Below are 23,025 nucleotides of genomic sequence, written 5' to 3' on the forward strand. Positions count from 1 at the left end.
GGTGATCCCACAGCTGGCAGGGAAATTAAATCAATGTACATTTTGTACATGTGCCTGCCCAGGGCTCTTCATGTCCATATTCTCCATAACTCATAATTTCCATAACATTCCACTTAATGCAGTTCACATTTCTGCATGGGGGAATGAGCATTTCTGAGCGACAATAAGGATTCTGTGAGCACTTTACCTGGCATCTGTCCACACTATTCTTTTCTCAAAGTGATCCACAGTGAGGCCATTGGGCCAGGCTCCAGTGTCCATGTCCTTGTAGATGATTTTCCTCTCTGCCCCACTCATGGAAGCAGACTCAATGCGAGGGAAATTTGCATCCCAGTCTGTCCAAAACAGAATTCTGGTGAGAGGAAAAGGGAAAGAAAGGGGGATAGAAGAAAATATTAAGGCATGAAGAAAAAATATGAAATGGTTTATGAGGCAACAGTTGGAAAAAAGGTTGCACCATTGACATACTTGAAATGAAAGGATTAAACACAGTTCAGTTTGGGTCTCCATATATTTCATTATTAGTTAGAGTTATCATGAAAATAAAGAACTTTAAAAAAAACTAGGAGTTTAATAGCATTCCCTTTTCCATGTCCATTTACACAGTGGCAGCTTGCCTTGTCTTCCCCCTAAAATTAGAAACCCAGCTCATTAAGAGAAATTATAATGAGAGCCTTTGAAAGCAATCTATGGATAAGAAGGATGGGTTAGGGAAGAATGGGAAGAAAGGTGATTTGAGGTAGCAGGGATCAAGGAACAGGCTAAACAAGAGATTTTCAGCTGCTCTTTAAGAGTGTTTTAATGAAGACCCCTGGATTTTGTTATGTCACTAATGAATTTTATACAGATTAGACTTGCTAAGAAAACTTCAAAGATGGGCTTTATTGTTGTCTCTCTCAGTTTTGTACCATCTCTAATGTTTTGCTAATAAGGAGAACTTTCATTGTTATAACCAAAGAAGTGGCTTGTTAATTAACAGAAGCAGCATCACCAAGAAGACAGAAATAAACTCTGTTCTTAGATTACTGAATTTTCAACAATGCACAGACTTGTTAAAGGAAAATTATACTTTTGATAGGAAAACTTGTGGTTAGCTTAAAGAGTTAATTGCAAAGAGCCAGACTGGAACAAATCTTCTGACAAGTTTTTGTATTTCCACTAAAAGTCCTTCAGCCTTAGCAGCCAGGGAGGTTCACATGGGATGTGTTTATCTACAGATGTTTATTTTGCACACATCTGAATGGGTGTGGAATGAGAACACCAGCTCTGCTCCCCCCTGGGACACAGGATGTGTTTACTCCTAGCACAACCCTTCTCCTTGAATCACCAGTGTATATTCATATTTATTTGTGAAAGGATGTGGAGCTATTCCTGGCTATGTTTAAAGATTTTTTTTCTTTCCTGACTTCTAACATAATGTAGCATCAATTGCTTCTGGCTCTTCAAAAGGCAGATTAAGCCTTCAGTTTCAAGAAGAGTGGTGGTTTGATTTTTTTTCCCTCCCAACCATTTAATTTGAGCAACTTCTCTGCCAATTTTTCTGCCAACAGGATGCCTCTTTTTAAAGATTTTATAGATAAGCAATGCACTCTGTAAATAAGCTTTCTAACAGCTCAGTTGAGAGGGCAAAAGCCTTAATCATTAAGGCATGTACATCCTAATTCACAATTTAGATCCCAGAAACTGGGACCTTTATCAATATTTATTTTTTTATTCACAGCTTTGCTTCTGAGAGAAATATTCAGTGAAGACACATAACAGACCATCGTAATTTTCTAAACAAAATTAAATATCATGACTTTGAAAACAGGTCAGGTGTATTTTTTGGCCATATTTAATTTATGGTTGGTGGTTTTTCGATTTTGCTGTGTTTTTCTGAATGTTTTTGTTTATTTAGGGCTTTTTTCCCCCTCTCTGAAAGAGCAATAATTCTGGGAAGAGGATGGAGCTATTGAATATACATAATATTCTGATTTATAGCATATCCCTAATGAAGAGGTAGAAAAAAATACTGACAGGAGCTGGCAAGCATTATCTCCAATTTAGAGATGAAAACCAAACACAAAAGGTGGCATTTACTTCACTCAGCCATTAGGCTTCTAGTAACATCTAAGCTGTGTTTTTATAGTCCCACAAAAAAAACCCCAAAAAAACAAAACAAAACAAAATCCCACCAAAAAAGCCAACAACAACAAAAAAAGCCCCCAACAAACAAACACAAAAAGACAAAATAAAACCAAAAAATTGGTCTCTAAGTGAGAAGAATCACCTAAATCTGTCCGTTAACCACACAAATGTTAGACCAAACATTCCAGTTTTCATCCACATTGAAAAAAAAGAAATAAAACAACAACATGGCAAGACAAGTATTTGCTAACAAAAACATCCCTGTATCTCCTGATTTACCATTTTTAAATCCTTTTCACTTAGAAGAAACACATTAATAATGGATTCATTATTATTCACAATAGACTTTCAAGAGCTATTAGAAACTGTAACTCACAGCAAAAAAGGAAATAAACATATCACATTTAAGCATCTTCAAAATACTTTGCAACAAGGAAAAATAATGTTTTTATACTTTACAATTACCCATATCTGGGATCCAAAGCAATAGCCCTTGGATGCTCCATAGCTCCTGCTATTAATGTTGTCCTCAAAGTGCCATCGAGTTTTGCCACTTCAATTTGGTCCAAATTGCTGTCTATCCAGTAAATGTTTCCTGCTATCCAATCCACAGTCAGACCTTCAGGAGTGGCCAGGCCATGCTGCACCACGACCTCAATGGCACTGACACCTTAAAGAAAAGTTAAAAATTAGAAAGAAGAAAAAAAAAAATAAAGTAGAAAAGAGATTCTTAAAGGACTGATGCAGAGACTGGTAGAATGAACATGGACATACAAGCTTATCAGATGTTCCTGGAGTGAATTCTGGTATATATGGTGTTTGCATTTTAGATGAAAGCACTGGAACATGTACTTCAACAAGGAACATTTTGTAGAAACTCTTTTGTATATACTATGGGATTATATTGAGTTATAGGCCATCAGTATGTCACCAGAGCAAAGAAAAAGTCTTTCTGGATGCTATAAAGTTTTAAAGCAGAATCTTTAACCTAGTAAGAGGACCTAATTTATCAGACATCTGATAAATTCTTATATTTTTTTAATAAGGTGAAGATAAACTGCAAAAAATGAAATAAATCAATATTGCACTCATTGGACCAGGAAGAAACACCAGTTCTTTGCATCTGCCATTTTCTTCCCTCTAGAGAGCATACTGCAAAAGGAAACTTTGATAACAAAAGTCTTTTTCTGTCTGGAAATGAAGTACAAGCTTGATATAGCCCTTGTGAAAGGCAGAATGCCATCATAAATTCTGTTTCTGAGAAAGGCAGCTCAGTTACGACTGACCAGGTCTCACACCCTGTAACTGCAGGTGTTCCAATGTTAAGGAAATAAAGATTCAATCCATACCTCCAGTATCAGAGAGTTTCCCTCTGTAAATTTTATCTTCCACCACATCTGTCCAGTACAGTAAACTCTGACTGAAGTGAAAATCCAGGGCTATTGTGTTTCTCAGACCAGGGACTAAGAGGCTGTAGTCACGCTTGTGAAGATCAATTTTTCTGATCTCGTGTCGAATAGAAAAAATTATGAAAGCCTCAAATGGATCTGGAAGACGAAGATTAAACATTTCAAAGGAATAATAAAAAAAGATATTGCTACAAATTGATATAAATGACAAGTGGAAGGTGAAAAACAGAATACTTTATTAGGAGAAAGAGAGGATTAAAACAATTCATCTTTTGATAAAGAGTCTTTCAATTACTTTTTCAGTCCAACAGACTTCTTAATTCTCCCTTCTAGCATTATCTTTGATCCCAACTAGAGATATTAGACATTAAATTTGGGAATATCAGACTCAACTGTTGAACTGTATTTTGTAGCTCTAGCATTATGAGCCCATAATTAGAGCTTTAAAAAGTCACATTATCAAATTTAAAATCTGCTTCTCAAAAGGTTCAGAAAAATGAAACCATTAAAACATATATTGTTTCAAAAGCCAATCAGCTGAAACCACTTACTAATACATAAAGTACCTTTTGAATATACAGTGTACCTTGTGTTATCGATTGAAGTGCATAAAAAACCCCTCATGCCAAAATAACAAGCAAGAAAATGAACATTTGATGTCATGTCATCACAAATCCAGCTACCAATGACTTTCTCCTTCCATTGTTAATGAATTAATGCTGCGTGATTCGTGCCAGTGAGTTTGACTTTCTTCTTCCATTGTTAATGAATTAATGCTACATGATTTGTGCCAAAGTGATACCAAAGAGTTGATATCAAAGAGCATAAAAATATCTGTAAACATGGTCAGCATTCATCAACCATACTATGAAATTGATTTTTTTATTATAGTTCTAACATACATTAAGAAAGGTTTTTCAAGCAAGTAGCTGTGTTAATAAAACAAACAAGGAAGACAAAACATTGGATTCTATAAACTGTTGAATCAACTCAGTATATTCATTTTGATAAAGATATTTTTTCCCAACAAGCCTTTTCTGTGGGGAAATAGTTGTCTCTCCCTCACTATGAGCTCCTTTTCCTAGACTGAAACACAGATTATACTGGGAGGCTTGCTTTCCATACAATTAAACTTCTTTATGTAAAATATTCATGGCAGTTTATGGCAACAGGCAATACTCCTGCTTCTCCTGAGAGCTCTGAAAATACCCAGTTTATCCCTTCCCATTCCCTTGAACACTTCACTGCTCACTTCCTCCTGCAGCTCCTCTTCTCCTGGTGCCCACGGCACACACACACATTAAATTATCTGTGATGTTTTAGGCTAATCAAGCAGCTCAGCAGAGCTGTTTCTGCTCTTGTTCACAACCTGCCTTGAACTTTCCCAATGACCCTCCCATCTGTTAAAGCAATGAATGACTCTCTGCAAAGCAAATTATTCAAAGCTCTGCCGTGGTTAAATAATTTAGTGCAGAACAGGATCACTGACATTAGGAGCTGTTTCACAAGCACCAGCTATCTGAACTTGAGACACACTTTAATTGTACTTCCCAAGTTCTGATAAATTGGCAGCTGCTGTACAGGAGGATACTGATCTATGGGGTTTTTTGGCAATTCCAATGCATGAGAACACAAGTCATAATCCTCACTATTAGATTTTTTTGTATTTCTCACCAATTAACAACACAATGGGGAAAAAAAAAGAGCCCTAATAAATCTGTGCTATGTTAGATGGTGTTTTTTCATTCAAAGTAGAGGAAACACAGTTTAAGATAAATAACCAACAGTGCAAATTATGAGAAGGATTAAATTTCAATGGGATCTTGACAGGATTTACAACTGAAATCAACACAACAAAACCCTAAGCTTGGCTGACAACAGCCTGCAACACTGCACCCTCCTCTGAGCACAGCTCTTGAAGAGGAGTGTGAATCAGTACAGAAATACAGGAGGAAATGAGCAGCTCTTCCAAGGGGTCCAGAAATCATGGCCTGCAAGGGAAGAATGAACAATCTGGAACTGCTTAGTCTAAAAAAATGGAATAAGATGATGAGTGGAAGCGCGCAAAATTCCCTGAAGACATAAAAGGCTTATGAATTGAAAACATGAAAAATCCTGTTTTCTGTATAAATAACAAGTAGGGCAAGGATTAAAGGCTTAAACTGGACCAGGAAGACTCAGAAAGCCCAGAAAAACAAAAGTCTTCAGGAGAGTGAGTCAACAAAACATTTCACCCCTGGGAAGCTTGGAGTTTAGCACTGAAGGTGTCCTGAAGGTCTTGGAAAGCAGATAAACAGCAGTAGCATTAGCTGGGCTTTGATCTTCCTTCCACCCTGATCATTCAGTGGCTCTACAAAATCAGCTACATTACAGGGAATTGGGATTTTCTGGCTCAATCAAATAAATTTTTTAAAAAATGGGCTTCCATTACCCAATAAACCCAAAATTTGATGTTATTTTCCTGATTAATCTTCTAGAAATTGAGAGCAAATACTTTTTATTCAGCAAATTGATTAAAAGAATTTCTGTAAAGTCTCAAATCAATACCATGGTTATTGATCATATTGTTTAAAACTTTCAGGAAAATTAACTGCTATCAATTTGTTGAGAAAAAAATCATACATTTCTGCCCTCTGTGATTTCATAAATGCCTCAAATTTTTACCACAAAGGTTAGGATATAAAATATATGAGGCAAACTAAGTATAAGCTACATGAAAAACTGTAAAAAAAAAATATCTCTGCTAGAAGAAAACTGCCCACAAATGCCATCAAAAAAAACTTCTATAAAGAATAATGCCTCACATTTTTCAGTGGGTTTTCTTTCTTAGGAAAAATTCTGATTGATTCTGATTGTTTGATTGAAGCTCCCTTTAACAACAACAGCACAGCAAGCAATCTACAATGTGCTTTTATGAAAATTACCTCAAAGAAAAACAATAACTTGATAAAGATTCTGAAAAGGAACCTTAAGTAAAAGCTTGGCTAAGCTCAGAGAGGATTGGAGTATTCCCCTCTCCATTTTAGTATTGAAAGGTATCTGGGAATTATAACAAATTTGAGTTTCTAACCAGCTAAGACAGATCAAACAGTCAGACACACCATCCTCTATTAATAAATAAATAAATATAAAGTGATATATTTTCCACTGCTTAGGAAAGTTTAAAATTAATTGTCAGCCTAAGTGTTTCTGAGCTCATCTAACATTTACTATACCCAAGTCTGAAAGGTTGAATGTAAACATGAAATTTAAATATCTTTTAAGCTCAGTTGTTTTTTTTTTCTGAATGCTTTTATCATTTAAAAGTGCAATATATCAGCACAACCTATTTTGAAATGTGTTTTTAGAGAAACCAGGACCATGAGTATGAAACATATAATTTGTATTGACTTTCCATCTGAATAATGGAGCTCTGTAACACACTCTTAGTTCAATCAATACAAATTTAAATCTAAAGGAAACATTTAAAATTTGGGAAGTCAGTAATGTCACAATGCCAGAACAGCAACAAGCAAAGGAGATGAAAACAGGCATGGAAAGTGCAGAAAGTCTGGAGGAGAAAAAAGACAACATTTAAAACCCTCAAGAAATGAAGGCAACATATGCAGAAATGAGATACAACGGAGGCTTGGAAAAAGAAACTGGAAAGAGAAGAACTGCTCAATTCAAGCATTTTAGTTCTATATACTTATTATTCTGTAAGTCATTATATTTCTCTGGAAATTCATTAGATTCCCCTGACAAGCACACTTTCTGATACTGAAATGCAATCAGGAAAAAAAAAGATAGAATCACATAATTCCTGCATTTTCAGCACTCATATTCCCCTTCTAATGGGCTCACAAATAAATGTTTTTACCATATTCTGAAAATATGTTGCATACTAACTTCACATATTATTGCTGTGTACTTGTGAAATGTTTCTTATACATAGGAAAATGCTATTTCAGATAGAGGGACAAAAAAAGGTAAAGGGCAATGTTCTCATTTTCTTCTGAGTAATTTATTTTTTCTTCTGGAAAACAGATTACAAGTTACTGTTCTAATAGAATACACACCTGGTTCAAGGCATCTTAAATCACCATGGCTATTCTAAGAATTACTAGATAACAACTGAAATTGTTGAAATAGTAGTTTGGCATTTGGGGGACAGCTTGTCTTCATAAGGTCACTTTGAACTTTATTTCTAATAGTATAATATAAAAGTATTTTCTTCATTCTAAGTTCATTCAAGATCTCATGCTCAGACTCAGATGATGGGGACATTTTGAGTCTCAGAGGTTCACAAAAGAAACCAAAATTGTTCTCACTTTCCTAAAATGCCCTTCACACAGTCAGCAAGTGAAGTGTCAGAGGATGTGTCCTCCAGAGAACTTCCCATGCCTTTTGAATTAAATAAACTGAAAAGGGCCAAGATGATTTGTGCCTCTAAAAGGACATGCCATATTTAATATGGAATAATTTTGTCACAGCTTTGGTGGCATTAGGGCAGCATCATTACAGTTTGTAAAGAAAAGGATCATTTTTCTTTATATCAGCTGACACCACAGGTCTCAGATCATATATTTAGTATTACATTCCTTGAAAAAAACATCTGGAGAAATCAATTTGTAACTTCAGATTCTCACCAGCACCAGTAAACATTAAGCAGAAATATCTCATGGGCTTAAGAAATCCAAGAAACTGTAGTCTCACTTTTCTTATTTTATACCACAAGCGAGTATACTTCACTTTTTCCCCCTTTAGTTTCCAAATATCAGTCATTTCCACCTGATTTGGTTTAAAGTTTGTTTCAGGCTTTCCTCATATGAGTTACTAACACTGCCTTAAATTCCTTTAATCCTCTCTTTTCCCTAACCCAATAAGAATGAACTTTTTTTCAGTTACTGGAAGTGTCCATAATACAGCAAATCAGATTGATCAAAAGTCATTGGGAACGAGACCAAAGTACTGAACTTTGGCAGAAATCACTGCAGAGTAAAAATAAACAGAGAACATCCTAATCATATTTACTGAATTGTGAAATATCCAAATAAGCAAAAGAGAATGTGGAAGATATTTCTGTTCAGAGTTGCTAAAACTCCATGAAAGAATAGAGATAATATAGAATAAAATTATCAAAGAATCCCGAACCAAAGAAAACTGAGTTATGAAAATCTAGAAAGCAAACTCAATATTATTTTTAAGTCTCTAGCAGCGAGGTAAAGGTGTGATTACAGTTTATATTGCACATGCATGTTTCTGTTTTACACACAACACTGCACCTGAAAAACACACTCCTAACATGGTTTCCAGATGATGCCTCAGTACTTATTAACAGTGAACAATGAGGGGAATACATTCCCCTCTCCTGTTTTGGCTCATGTTGGTTTTCACCTCAATTAGTGAGCTGAGCAAGCTCTTACTGCTGTCAAAAAACAAGTGCCAGAATGCCTTAGGGAAAAAAAACCATCTTAAATATTGAATGCTAACAGGCAGCATATAACTGCACATTCAAAATTAACCTTCTGAACCCTCAATCAATACTGATCAATATCATGATTGATCCATTTCTTAAAAGTACATGTTAAAGATCGCACATAGAATGCAAAATAGTGTTTATACATATATGTCCATTTATATTAACTGTACATTAACTGTAAAAACTACATAAATTTTCAAAGAGTTTCAGAATTATACCATATTAACATTCCTAGAAACACCTGATATTAGCCTTCTTAGGTTAACAACAGCCTAATATTTCAATATCCCTTTGTACATCAAGAATAGGGACAGTTTTAATGAGTTCTCGTATTGCAATCATCCTACATTTGGAAAATCCCAGCCTGCATTTCATATATAGGAAAAAATAAAAAGTGAAAGAAGCTCTCAATAAATTACCATCACAGCTATTAGCATCCTGAATATTGAACATGCACCAAATTTCAACTTACCAGTACTAACACAACTCTCTCCATCCTTACTGAGCTTCCAGCCTTCATAACATGAACACTTGACAGTATTTTTATGCTGTTCACAAACTTGGCTGCACTTGAGGTGCTTGGCACAGAAATCCATAATCTCACAAGTTTTGTTGTCTGCAGTAAGATTGAATCCTGCAGGGCAGGAGCACACAATTCTTCCTCCAGGAACCACAGAACACTGATGGCTACATCCACCATTGTTAAGTGAACATTCATCTGAAATAACATGGAAAAACAATAATTAAGGGCTGCAAAAGCTGTCAGGTTGTATATAGCAAAGCCAACTAAAACACCTACAAAAGCCTCCAAGATGGGCAAACATAAATTTTTATTTCTAAACCAGATTTCTATACTTGTTTTCAAAATTATCTGATGTGCAACCATTCATCTGGTAGCTTTACTGAACCCTTCATGGTTTTAGCAGAGCTCCATGTCCAAGTGGTGATCCTCAGGAGTCAGTGTTGGGATTGACACTGTTTATCACCTTTATCAGTGGGTTTGAGGGCACCCTCAGCAAGTTTCTGATCAGACAAAGTTGTGTGAGTGAGGCAGCAGGGAAAAGATGGACTAGAAGGACTTTGCCAGGCTTGAAAATTGGGGCCGGTGTCACCTGAATGTTGAAATTCAACAAGACCAAATACCAGGGCCTGCACTGAGTCAGGCCAACCACAAGCACAAATACAGGCTGGAAAAATAATGGACTGAGAGCAGCCATGAGGGGGAGGAGGTGAAGGTGTTGGTGGATAAGAAGCACTACATGGCCTGGAAGCTTGCAGCCCAAAAAGCCAAATGTATCTTGGACTGCATCAAATAAAGCTGTACCTCAAAAGGAGGAGATTGTTCTTGTGAGGGAAATGAATCCCACCTGAGGGACAGAATCCAGCTCTGGGACCCCAGCATGAGGAGGATGGGGGCATTTTGGAGCAAGTCCAGGGAAAGCCATGAAAATGCTCTGAGGGCTGGAGCAGTTCTGCTCTGTAAACAGGCTGAGAGCTGGAAGTGCTCAGCCTGGAGAAGGCTCCAGGGAGACCTGAGTCGTTTCCAGGGCCTAAAGAGGCTCCAAAAGAGCTGGAGAGGAACTTTGGACAAGGGCCTGCAGTGACAGGACAAGGAGGAGTGGCTTCAAATTGACAGGGGACAAGTTAGATTTGACATTGGGAAGAAATTTTTGACTTTAAGGGTGCTGAGGCCCTGGCCTCAGAGAAGCTGTGGCTGCCCCATCCCTGGAAGTGTTCAAGGCCAGGTTGGAAGGGCCTTGGAGAAACCTGGTCTAACAGAAGTATCCCTGCCTAAGCAGGAGGTCAGGATGAGCTGACATTTAAGGTGTCTTCCAAGCCAAACAATTCATGGCAACTCAACTTCTGTAGCTGGAGAGAACTGCAGATGAGCTGAAGTCCTTTCCTACACATCAATGCCCATTAAATTGTTTACCTCTAGGAAAGTTTTAAGGGGCTTGAAAACAAAATACTTGTCTCCTTTGCTTCATTTGAAAAAAGCTAAAACTTCAAGCATAAACGCAGTATGACTTTAACTAAACTAAAATCCTCACATAGACTCCAGTACTAAAATTTCAGCAGGAGAACCTTTTCCTCAACAGGAGCTATCACAACAGGCAGTATCATGAGCAATCAGAAAAAGGTGTCTAAAAAGTACCACAAAGATCGCCTTCATCAGATCCATCAGGACAATCTCTTCTCCCATTGCAGAGCTTCTCAGGCTGTAGGCAGATGGAGGTATCATTAGCACAAGGGTATTTTGGTGGTCCACACAAATAGCCCTCGCAATTATCCTCATCAGACTGATCCTCACAATCAATATCGCCATCACATAGCCACGCTTTGCTAATGCATCTCCCTTGGGGAAAAGAGACAATAAACACAGCAAATCAGACTGGAGGCAAACTTCAGGAGGAAAAAACCTTCAAAACAATGTACAGATTTCTCTTTTATTATTATTCTTTTCTATTAGTACTTTTTTCCTCTTTGATGAGAACAAAGAAACCAACTTGCACTTACACTCTGAAGCATCATTCACAGCACTTTTGACAATCTAATTTTCCAAACACCAGTCCTACTTATTTGAGTGCTGCACAAAAGTGCATGCAGGCAGGACACAACCTCAAAATCTGTTAAGTACACCACATCATGCTAACATTTTCTAATTATTTTAAATTTTTGCTTTTCTTTATCTCCCTTCTTTTATCTTCTACAGTGACAGCCCTCCATGGAAGCAATGTTTCAATATGTGACTTTTAATTAGCATGGGTTTGCAAAGCAAAAATCTTTCTAAAAATAGACACAACCCATTTCCCAGTGATGTCAGATAAATATTTAGCTTTTAGGCAAAATAACTACAGCAGACAAAATTTCTTAAATTACTTCAGTTTTGTCAAATCAGTGATCAGATCATGTCTCAAAAGGGAGAAAAGGAATTTACGATGACCATCAATGTTTAGAGAGGCAAGGAAGCCTCTTGATTAGAAAAAGGGTTTTAGTCTTTAAAATCATGGAGGTATTCAATTAGAATGAGCAAAAGGAGGAATTTAAATGAAAAGAGCCAAGACTGTGAATGCTGACACTCACAGGTGAGCGCGTGTGCTCCTGTCCCAACCTATTTTTCTACTTGCTACCTACAGCCAGGAGGGTTTAGCTGTAAATTTTGATAACTCTGAGCAGGAACAGAAATGTCATGTACTTTATTTTCCAATTAATAGAGAGAGAACAGATAGAACCACAGCTAATGAAGCTGATCTAAAAATTTTTTTTCCTATGAATTAATTATGCAGAGAAAAATTCAATTGGAATGGGAAAAAGATCCTGGGAACGTTTAGTTCCATTAACAGCAATGCTGGTGGATGCTCAGGCACTGACTGGCAAGGCCTGAGACTCCTAAGTTCAAACCTGCTCAGGATGAACTGACACAACTCTCTGTGTCAGTTCACCCTTCCCAGCTTATACAACACCAGCTTTCAGTTTTCTTAAAAGGACACATTTGTTGGAGATTGGTTTAATGCACTTGGTTTGACATTTTAGTCCTCTTTTGATGGAAAAATAGTTAATGTGCTCACAGAAAGTCAAAGGGATAAAAGACAGTGAAACAAGAAAACTGAAAAAAACCATGATTCTGCAGCACTCATGATGAAAATGTGAGATTGTTCTCACTTTTGGTGAAGAAAAGCAAGAACTTCAGGATCATACTACACTGAATGTGAGGTTTAAACAACAGAATATCATTTTGCCAGTGCAAAATCAGCTTGAAAACAAAGAGGGAGGGGTGGCAATTAGAATGAAAAGCTTCCATAATTTTCTTTAGTGGCCTAAGTCCCAAATATCCCATACTGAAAAGACAACTGCACAGACATGAGGAAACAAAACTGTATGCATGATATGTATTCAGCTCATCATTGCATGCAATCACAAGTGTTTCAAAAACTGTCCCTATTCTTTATTATACTGAATGATCATTGATTTTATATATTACTATAACACAGCAGTAGAATGCAAGCTAATGGAAAATACCAACATGAACCAAACCAACCATAACCCAAAGTAAATTGAAGTTGCTTCCAGTAGTGCTCCTAATCTGTTATTTTAATCTTTAATGCATTCAAATGTTTACAGAGAAAATCAGTTTCCCTGCTTTTCTTGTACCTTAGTGAAGATATGTTTTATAATGATAGATTCATCTTTCATTATGATAGATAAGACATGTTCTTAAATAGAATATACTTTTGAGGAATTAATCTTTGCCAAGATTCTGAAGAGATGGACTTAATGAAATATTATGACTGTCTCGAAATCATCGCTTAAAATTCACTGAAGTATTTTTCCTTTATTGCCCCTTAGTGAAACTCACACTTCTGGTTTCCAGGAACCTCTTTAGTAAAATTCCATCATAAATTAATTGCCTCAATGGCTGTATCTGCCCTTGTCCTAAGCTCTTTTGTGTAACAGGGTGAATCAGGAGGCCTGAGAGCAGCTATGTGGGAAAGCCTGATCCAAATGCTTCTCCAATGCTTTTTATTTCCTGCAAATATTATCCACAGAATTAACTACTTATACATCCCTTCAGTTTTTGTCAGGATACTGAAGCCAAGAGGTTTTTTGATTGAATACATCTTCAACCATAAGAAAACTCCTTTAGTGGAGCATTAATTGCACTGTTTTCTCTCACAGATAATTTTACTGCCTAAAGCTGTAATGTAACACCTTCCTAAACTAGAGCATGGATTCAATCTCCATCCCATCAACACTACAGAATGTTCCAACCTCACACATTTTAAAAAATGTTGTGATGGTTGGTGATCTCACTTGTCCTGCAGAACACACATGGGACTTAGACTGAATCACATTGTTTAAAAAATGTGGTCATTTCTCAATTTAAAGATTTTAGTACAAAGCAGATGTTTATAAATGACTCCTGGATGAAAAAGGAGGAAAAAAAGAAGCCAAAAAAACAGGCCTAAAGAAGAAGAAGAGAGCTAATACCACAGAAAACAATGTGACCATGAGCTAAGGATAAAAATACCATCAATTTCTTCATCATGTTTCTGGAAAACCTTTCCTTCCTAGGCTCCCTCAGCTCCAGGTTCTTTGGTCACAAATCTAAACTGGACTCTGACAATTGCCATCCAGACAGCACCAGGGCTGCTTTTGTTATAATCTTCCAGCATCACTGTGATCTGCACCCATTGATTTGATTTCCTCTATGTACGTTCCTTATTTTCCATTCCAAACCAATACTACTTTTTTCCTCAAAATCCTTTTTCCCCTCTAATATATTATTACATGTAAGGAAAAAAACCCAAAAACAAAACAAAAAGCCAAAACAAACCAAAGTATTAAAAAAATAGTCCAGACTAGCATCAAAAATGGTGGGATACCATCAATTGCTGCTTGAAAAAATAAAAAGAACAGTAAGTATGACAAATAAGCATTACAGCTCAGATGTGCTGCTTACTAAATTGAAGTATTCATGGCTCTTTTGCATTTATCTTCACAGAAGTACTTTATTATGATCATTAGAGTAATTAGATGACATTTTAAGTGAGATTGCACAGATTCTGCTCTTGGTGCAGCACTACTAACTGATAAGTAGGGAGATGGAATAAAAAGGACAAATTTATGTAGTACATAAAATTGAGCTGAAGTACATGCCTGTAATAATTTTGGAGGACAGAATCAGAATTTAAAATAGAAAGTTGGACCTTTGTACAATTTAAATTAATCTAGTCCAATTTAAAAGAAGTGTAATCTAATTTTAAACCGGAAAATAATTTGCAAGCAGCAGCCCAGGAGTAGTCAATCTCAATCAGGTAATGACTGCTTCTCACATCCTACTGCTGTGTAACCCCTAGTAGATTTTCCATCACACATCACTGCAAACAAACATAGGATGGTTTGGAAAAAAACAAAATTAGAAAAGCAATTCTAAAATCTGGTAGCTCAAGTACCCTGCAGCATTTTGGCTGGTTTTGGACACAGCAGCTCAAGGACTGCCCAGGCTGGACAGTTCCAGCAAGACCAACCAAAATAATAAAGGTGTAAAAACACAAAACAGAAATGGAAGATGTGCAAGGGGAGAAGCAAAGTACTTGTTTATTCAACAAATAATGCTTTTAGAGACCCATAAGGCATTTAATATCCAAAGGAGTCAGATGACTTGTTGGGAACAAAATGTTCAGCTACTAGAGGCAAATGACAAAAGGCCATTTCTGTAAGTTTTAAATAGAGTCTGCCATAGATCCTTAACTGAGTATTGGAAAAGGAGCTGGGTGTGATGGGCTCTTGAGATCACCTCCCCTGTAAGCAGAAAAATCCCTTTTGGCTGAATGCTGACAAATCCTGGTTTTGGAGCTTGGCACTCATCCCCATGGCATTGTGACACATTAGCCAAAGCCACAAAAGCCACTGTAAGGAAAGACCCTGCAGCTACTAATTACAGGCATAAAATGGAAAGAAATAAGCAAAAAATGGGCAGTGCCATGTCACTATTACTGTTCCCACCAGCTGCCCCTTCCCTCCTGAAGCACTGGCTGTTTCAGCTGCCCTCCACACACATCTTCCTACCCAGACCCATCACATTCTGTATCAGATGTCCCCACCCAGCAGTCTCTGAGGGGACAATTAGCCAGGGCCTCCTCGCCAGAGCAGCTGCCATAAATGAGCAAGCCAGACAGCATTATTTCTTTAGAATCATTCACAGAGAAAATTGCACTTCTTCTGAAACATTCCAGTAACTATTCCTCATAAACCCATTATTTCTCCTTTGTCCAAACCACATGGAACAAATGGAAAAGTAGCTAAACAAAAATTCATTTGCCTTTGCTGTTTTCTGCGACAGTGCATTACTACATGCCTCCTCCAAATTTTGCTCCTTCCAGGAGGAAGGAATATTGCAAAAGAGAAAATTATGACTGTCATAACTGGTTGCTCCAGTGGTGTTTCCAAACAACAAACAACCACAATTGCATTTTCCTTCAAATCAAAGCCATATACCCTTGAATTTAGCAAATTTTTGATGAAAATTTTTGCTTTCCTCTATTTCTATGTGACAGCCAGAGAAGTCACATTTCACTTTGTGCACTGAGACAGTGCCCTCCTTTAACCCGACTACAAACAAAGGGAAGTACATAGTGAGGGAATGCAGCTTGGACTGTGGACTTTGAAATGGGGTTCTAGTTCTCTGTTGAAAAAACAGCTCATTCAGACAATTATGCTGAATTTAAATCCTTGCTATTTCCTGTATTTGGAAAAATATTAGCTTACCACCAGAAGGGCTTTCCATTCTCTGTATCTAAAATCATTCAGGACAAGTAAGAAACCAAAACCCAGCCTAAAAGGCAAGCTTTTCTGAAAGGAACAAAGCCTAATAACTAAAATATACACTCCATTTTGTATTCCACACTGCTTCTAACCTATCTCTGCCTCCTCTTAACTAAAGTAGTAATATCTTGTCTCATTAGCTTTCCAAATGCAGCTGATGAAAATAAACCTCATCTACTGAGATTTATTCACCTTTCTTGTCTCTAATAATTCCGCTTTGGCCACTTGGACTGGTGTTAGCTTTTCCCCATTTAGGCACTAGGAAACACACTTGCTCCTGGTGCTTTTTCCTGTATCAGGGTTTCCACCATTCAGTTTCAGGAAACAGACCACTCTTGGAATTGAATAATCCATTTTTACCTATAGAAAAAGTTTCATGTAACAGCTACTTATTCTACACATCTTTTGGGACACAAAAGGAAATGTGTTTTTGTAGACACAATTCAGTGTTCCATATTTCTTTTTCAGGGCATCATGATTTTTATAACTTTAAAATCCAAGGAACAACAAGATACTTTTAGATAGAGATCACACAACACCTCTGACACATTTATTATGCTTAGCTGTAACACAGGCATTAGAATGGGTTCTCACATCCTTCAATATTTGTAGTTGCCCAGTGGCAACAATATTCCTATTTCTTACAGCCTTTAAATATTGCTGTGAAAGTTGTTTTAGCCCTAATATAACACAAATCTTTGGTGGAAATCATAAAAATATTAATACTGTGCTGACATATATTAATTTCTTCTTTAACTGAGCTTTCCCTTAGAAAGAAGTTCCATCTAAACATTATTGTTTATATCATTTCATATCCTCATGCAATGATTGCCACATTCTTACCCCACCTTTGAGTGTAGCACACTTAGAGAAAAAAAACCCTGGTTTTAAACACAATCAAAGAATGTATTTTTCTTCTAATACTGCAATTGAAATTTCCAGTGCTGTAGTTGTAACTCTTCAAATATTCAAGGTAATTTATACCATTTCATTCAACTTATTTCTAGGGCCAGAAAGGGGAAATAGAAGAAAATAACTGAACTTTGGAGTACTATTAAATGCTTTATTTAAGTATTTGGTGTGGTGTACTATCATAGAGAGAGGTTTCAGCTTTAAGTAATCTCAAAACTCATCCATTCCATATTTTAAATCAGAAAACAGGACAGGTATATCAATATTATTTTCCTGGTAGAAATACAATGGGTAACCTCACCTCATGAGTATTAAGCATTAGTTAAAGAGTAGATATGTGATGAAACAACACAAACTCACACAAACACACAGAAAGCGAGAGGAAAATGCATCTGCAAGCCCCTACCTGTGCTCCTGCAGGAGAACTTTGTTTTCTCATCACACACCCTGAGGGTTCCATTGCAGCCCTTCTCGTCGCTGCCATCCTCACAGTCCTTCTCTCCATCGCAGCGCCACAGCTCCGGCACGCAGCTCCCGTCAGGGCTGCACTCAAACTCCCTCCCACCGCACCTTCCAGGAGAGGGAGTTTCTTAGAAAAATAAGAATTACATTGAAGAATTTGCTCGTGTGAGTTGTTTTTTTTTTTTCCATTCCAAGTCTACACTGGCTTAGAATCCTCTTCCTAACCCAAGCCAAAATCAGAGATCCTGAGTACAACACTCAAAATGCCCTATTCCATCCTATAACTCATCACTCCAACATAAGCTTCAGACAAACTCTTTCTTACCTCCTAACTTCCTTCACTTCCCCCTCCAGCACATGCTCAATACTGATTTTTATTTCTTTTTTCACATCTGTCAGACAGGAAGGAGTTGGGAGGTGTAAGGAGGAGGAAAAAAGGTCGATGAAGTCTCCCTGGTGTTTCATAAACCCTGTGCTTAATCCTCAAGCTGCTTTCCCTCATCCTTCCTCCTTCTCCTTTTTTACCCAACAAGGTCCACCTCCTAATGCACAGAACCTGAGAGGTCCCACCTGTGCCCTAACACCTGCTGGTTTGTGCTGTCACAGCAGTGCAGGAGCAGCTGGAGCTGCTCCAAACCCCACGGCAAAGGGGCTTCACTCAGCGCAGCCCTGGAATCAGGGCTGACTGCTTCAAACAATAATTACTGGGAGGTTTTAATTATTCATCACATACATAATTCTCTAAGCATTTTCTAGCTTATGGCCATTTCAATTTTATTCTTGCTTTTCTTTTCCTAAGCTATTACAACTGTATTTCTATTATTTAAGAACGTACTAACGACAATAGCATGAACTTTAAAGTAATGGCATACTTATACTTCCCTGCTTGTTCCAAGAAGCATTATTTGAATCAATTCTTATAGCACTGTTTATAAATATACATTTTATTTTATTTTATTTAACATTGCTTTGTTGGGTTTTTCCCTTACATAATCAACATTCTTGTATTCTATTGTAAAAGGCTAGAGCAAGGCTTTCAGTTTAAAATGGAAATGAACGGTTGTTCAGTTCTAGACTGATCATTTTGATAGAAATAGATAAAAAATTACTCTTGTGAATATATAAAATTATTATGACATTCTGATAATTAATGTATCTGTATGAGGGATCCAACTAAATTTAAAATATAAAGTTATGGAAAGGGACCAATAACATTGTGTGCAATTACTTTGTTGTAGAAAAAAACATTAAGAGAAAAATATGAAAGATATTCCCTCATTCTAATCTGATTATTCTTTATCCCCTGCCATAAGCATCCTTCCTTTCTCTCCCCAGTCCAAATGCTTTGGATCAACCCAATGTTATTAGGACTGGAGCAAATAAATACAATGTATGGCATTTAAATAGGGCTGAAGTTTGTTAAAACACTTTTATATAAAAAAAAAAAACTCACAAAGACTTGCATCACACAAAAATGAGAGTATTACTGTTGAAATTTAAAAAACCCCAGAAAATATTAATAATAACATAAAGAATGCCTCTGTCTCTTCACCTAGACAACATGCATCTCTGCAATAAGACAAACATCTAGCATAATTCCCTGAAGTAAAACGGTAAAACTTATCTCTCTGTAATACCTGTTCTGTGTTCAAATGCATTCCTCTTCATGATACACTTCTGTGTTATCACATTGCACTTGACATATTTCCCATTCCAGCCTTTACCAAGGTTAAAAGCACCTCCTCTTTTCCCACTGGCTGCAGGTCAGGTATTTATAACAAATTATTCTCTGTATTAAAAACTTGGGGGGAAAATAAAATAAAATCTAACCTTCCCTGCTGCAGTTTGTTCTGGTTTCATCACTGAAATCTCCACAGTCATTGTCACCATCACAGGCCCAGTGCCCTGGGATACATCTGCCATTCTGACACCTGAACTGATCAGCAGAGCACGAGTGAACGCAGCCCAGCTCGTCACTGCCGTCACCGCAGTCATCATCTGCAAACAGCATTTCACAATATTTTAAAATATAAAAGTTCTGAATGAAATAGGCAAGGAGGAAAAATCATTTTGAAAAAGGCAAAAGATAAAAGCAAATCCAGTAAATAAAGTAGCATGTTTTCTGCCCACAGGCATCAAATTATTGCTAATGCACATAATACTTTAAATGTTATTTACCAACAGCACTCAACTCAGTCATAGCTGGATAGTCTAACCCCTTACTCAGTTATTCAATCAGAAACACCAGCAAGCATGAGAAGCCTGTAGATTTTCTTAATTTCTTTAACTGTGTGTGACAACACAGGCTTTCAAACACGGTTGGTTTACTTTATTCTCTGTGATAACCTAAGATAGTTAATCACAGACACAAACAGTTTCATATAAACCAAAATGAAAACCTGACAAATTTCTTTCCAGTGCTATTAAACTTTGTTTCCAAGAGCGCAAAGTGGAGAAAGCACATAAATAATCATGGACTGCAGTTTCTCATTACTCTAATGTTGCAGTCATTACAACAGTCTTAAGGCAATTCCCGTAATTTGATCGTGGCCATCAAGGGAGGAAGGAGATAAATATGTTAGGTACACTCCAAAGGGTCTCCATGCACAGAAATTCATCAGCACACTGTGATAATTTCGGGAATTTGTCCATTTACAGCTAAAAATTCCTGTCAGACAAATAAAATTATAGAAACACCAAATGCTTTGGACCAACCCAATGTTATTAGGACTGGAGCAACATCACTCCCACACCACAAGCTCTGAGAGATGATTCATTGTAACATTCAAATATGTACTTTTCCAGCCAAAAGAACTAAATACATCATAAAGTTTTGCTGGCCTTCACTCTCAAGAATGCTATTTATTTAACTGAACTTGTCCACAAAAAGCAAAACATCAGATATATGTTGTTTTCAAAGAACAGAAAACACTTCCATAAGCAATAGCTTTGCTTTCTTTTTTTTTTTTTTAGTAATGAATCATCATACTTCATTCTACATAATATAGTATTTGTACCCATTACAATATCCAATGCCTCATTCCTTATCTGAACCTTCAGTGTTGCTGATTTCTAGGTCAGGTCAGTAATTCTAAAATGCTTTATTTATTCTTTGACCACTTACAAGCCAAGCTGACAAAATGAGTCTCAGAAAAAAAGAACATCAAAGCAGTATTTATGTGATATCCCTCATATTCATTTCAGATATGAAGGACTTGATACTTGCCTGAATCACAGAGCCATTTGCTGCTAATGCATCTTCCATTTCTGCAGATAAACTGAGTTAGTGGCTCACATGTTGGGAATTCTGTGAAAGCGTTCAAAAAGAAATAAAAACTTTTAAACATAATTTAATATTACTCTTCAGTAATATTCTGTCACCTTCCTGTATGCATAAATTACACAAGTGTGCTGTAGCAAACATTTGCACCTTCCAGGTATTGAATCTGGAGAGGAGAAAAAGGTGAGACACCAAAAAGAAAAATAAAATGGCTTCAAACTGTAAATATTGTCCAAACCCTACTTTTCATCAGCATGAAATTCATTCCTCTGTGATAAATGGTCTGGTCCTATATTCCCATCAGGCCAAGGCTGGTTTTCCCACTATGCCAATATTTAAGACTATAGCTTGATGACTGATACAAACTCTATTTTCCACGTGCTTATTTACAGAAGGGTTCTCCAATTGCAACAGCACTGCCCGGAAGAGACAGGAAATGGAGCACTATAAAATGGGAAGGTTAAGTACCAAGCTAAAGAACAGCCAAGAAGTAAAGTTACCCTACACTGGCATAATAAAATACAAGATTAAAATGTCAGCCTTCAGAAGCAATGCTTCCCAGCATTCCAGTAAAGCAGTAGAAATCTGAGACACTATTATTCAGACAAAGAATTATCTGTATTGAACACAAATTTGTGTTTCTATAACTAACAAATATGCTTCTGAATACAGTAACTTAAATATAGTTTGAATTTTTTCAGACTTTTCTTCTAAAGCCAATGACATAGGTAGATGTGTGAATTTATTATTAATCTGCTAAACACTCTGAGAAATACTGAAGAGTTTTTCTAAATTTTTAAACCATGCCACATAAATATAAAACTTTCTTAGGACGAAAACTGAAATAACTTTTTTACTGAACCTCACAAAGTTTTGGCTCAAAAAGTGTCACATTCTGATGAAGCACTAAACCAAACCAGCTTCATCTAGATTTAAAATGAAACGATTTTTATTTAAAAATTACATAGAGAACACCAAGAACTTGAACAGAAGTGATTATCCTGCTTCAAATATGAAAAGGGTAAGAAAAAAAGCTACCATTGATGATAACACTTTGTCAGTTACTTCTAGAAAGTTCTTGCTTTTTTTTTTTGGGTGGTTTTGGGTTTTGTTGGTTTGTTTTGGGTTTGTAATTTTTATACATGTAAAATGTAAAGACTACATGTCTTTTTTTTTTTTTTTGCCCCATGCCTGCAAGTGCTCAGTGCCAGTTTGGATGGAGCTCTGGCCTAGTGGGGCCATAGAGGGGGATGGAACAAAATGCTCTTTGAGGTTCTTTCCAAGCCAAACCACCCTGTGCTTCTACACTGCACTACATCACGTTCTGTGATTCTGCATCTGCAGACAGCTCATTGACCCTCGTGCTCTCAGACTCACAGCAGTCACCAGTGCCCTGCAAAACAAGTGACTATTAAAATCCTTAATTGTTTGGAAGCAGCTGATTAGAGAGAGCACACCCCTCTCCGCAGTATCTCAGCAAAGCAGCAGTCAGCACAGCTGCTGATACTCTCTCATGATAGAACCAAGATTTTTATTTTTTAACTGAAAAATACAAGATCAAATATACTTCTGTTGAGGCTCGAAACAGGCTGATTTTATTGACATCTAGAATATGCTGAGGGGGCCCATTGGAGAGGTATGTGGCAGAGATAAAATGTAATTTTTGAGGGTGACAGGATTTGATAATGGGCTGTGAATTAAAAAAGTCTTGATTGATCGGCATATTTGGTATTGTAGTTGAAAACTCATTAAATAGAAAATGCTGCATTTGCTTTGGGTTTATTTATCAACCAAACAAAGACTATTTGCCATTTCAGAAACAGTATTTTCATTTCATTGGACAAGAGATCCTTATATGTTAGTGAAGAATTTTCCTTTCCCCCCCAAAAAAAACAAAAACCCACTTACCACAGGATGTCATTTCATCAGTTCCATCTCCACAGTCATCCTCCCTGTCACACAGCCACGACGTTGGGATGCACCGTCCGTTCCCGCAAGAAAACTGATTAACCTGACAAGTTCTTGCTGTCAAGACAAAGCACTCCAAA

At 36.9% G+C, this 23,025-nt stretch overlaps 1 protein-coding gene across 5 annotated transcripts in view; it reads right to left on the reverse strand.

Annotated features, from left to right (window-relative positions):
* Positions 1-23,025, reverse strand: part of LRP1B (LDL receptor related protein 1B) — a 641,000-nt gene that overhangs the window by 178,001 nt on the left and 439,974 nt on the right. For all 5 annotated transcript variants that reach the window (XM_054278342.1, XM_054278341.1, XM_054278340.1 and 2 more), the window contains 9 exons: positions 22,886-23,002; positions 20,924-21,004; positions 19,528-19,695; positions 17,642-17,824; positions 11,153-11,353; positions 9,470-9,715; positions 3,477-3,674; positions 2,593-2,797; positions 188-352 (listed from right to left, as the gene is read on the reverse strand). In XM_054278342.1, coding sequence (XP_054134317.1) covers positions 188-352; positions 2,593-2,797; positions 3,477-3,674; positions 9,470-9,715; positions 11,153-11,353; positions 17,642-17,824; positions 19,528-19,695; positions 20,924-21,004; positions 22,886-23,002 — 1,564 coding nt within the window. The remainder of the gene's footprint in view (positions 1-187; positions 353-2,592; positions 2,798-3,476; positions 3,675-9,469; positions 9,716-11,152; positions 11,354-17,641; positions 17,825-19,527; positions 19,696-20,923; positions 21,005-22,885; positions 23,003-23,025) is intronic.

This window comes from Melozone crissalis, unplaced genomic scaffold (assembly GCF_028551555.1).
Source record: "Melozone crissalis strain CALT ecotype California unplaced genomic scaffold, PUWL_Pcris_2 ptg000023l_1, whole genome shotgun sequence".
Taxonomy (NCBI): Eukaryota; Metazoa; Chordata; class Aves; order Passeriformes; family Passerellidae; genus Melozone; species Melozone crissalis.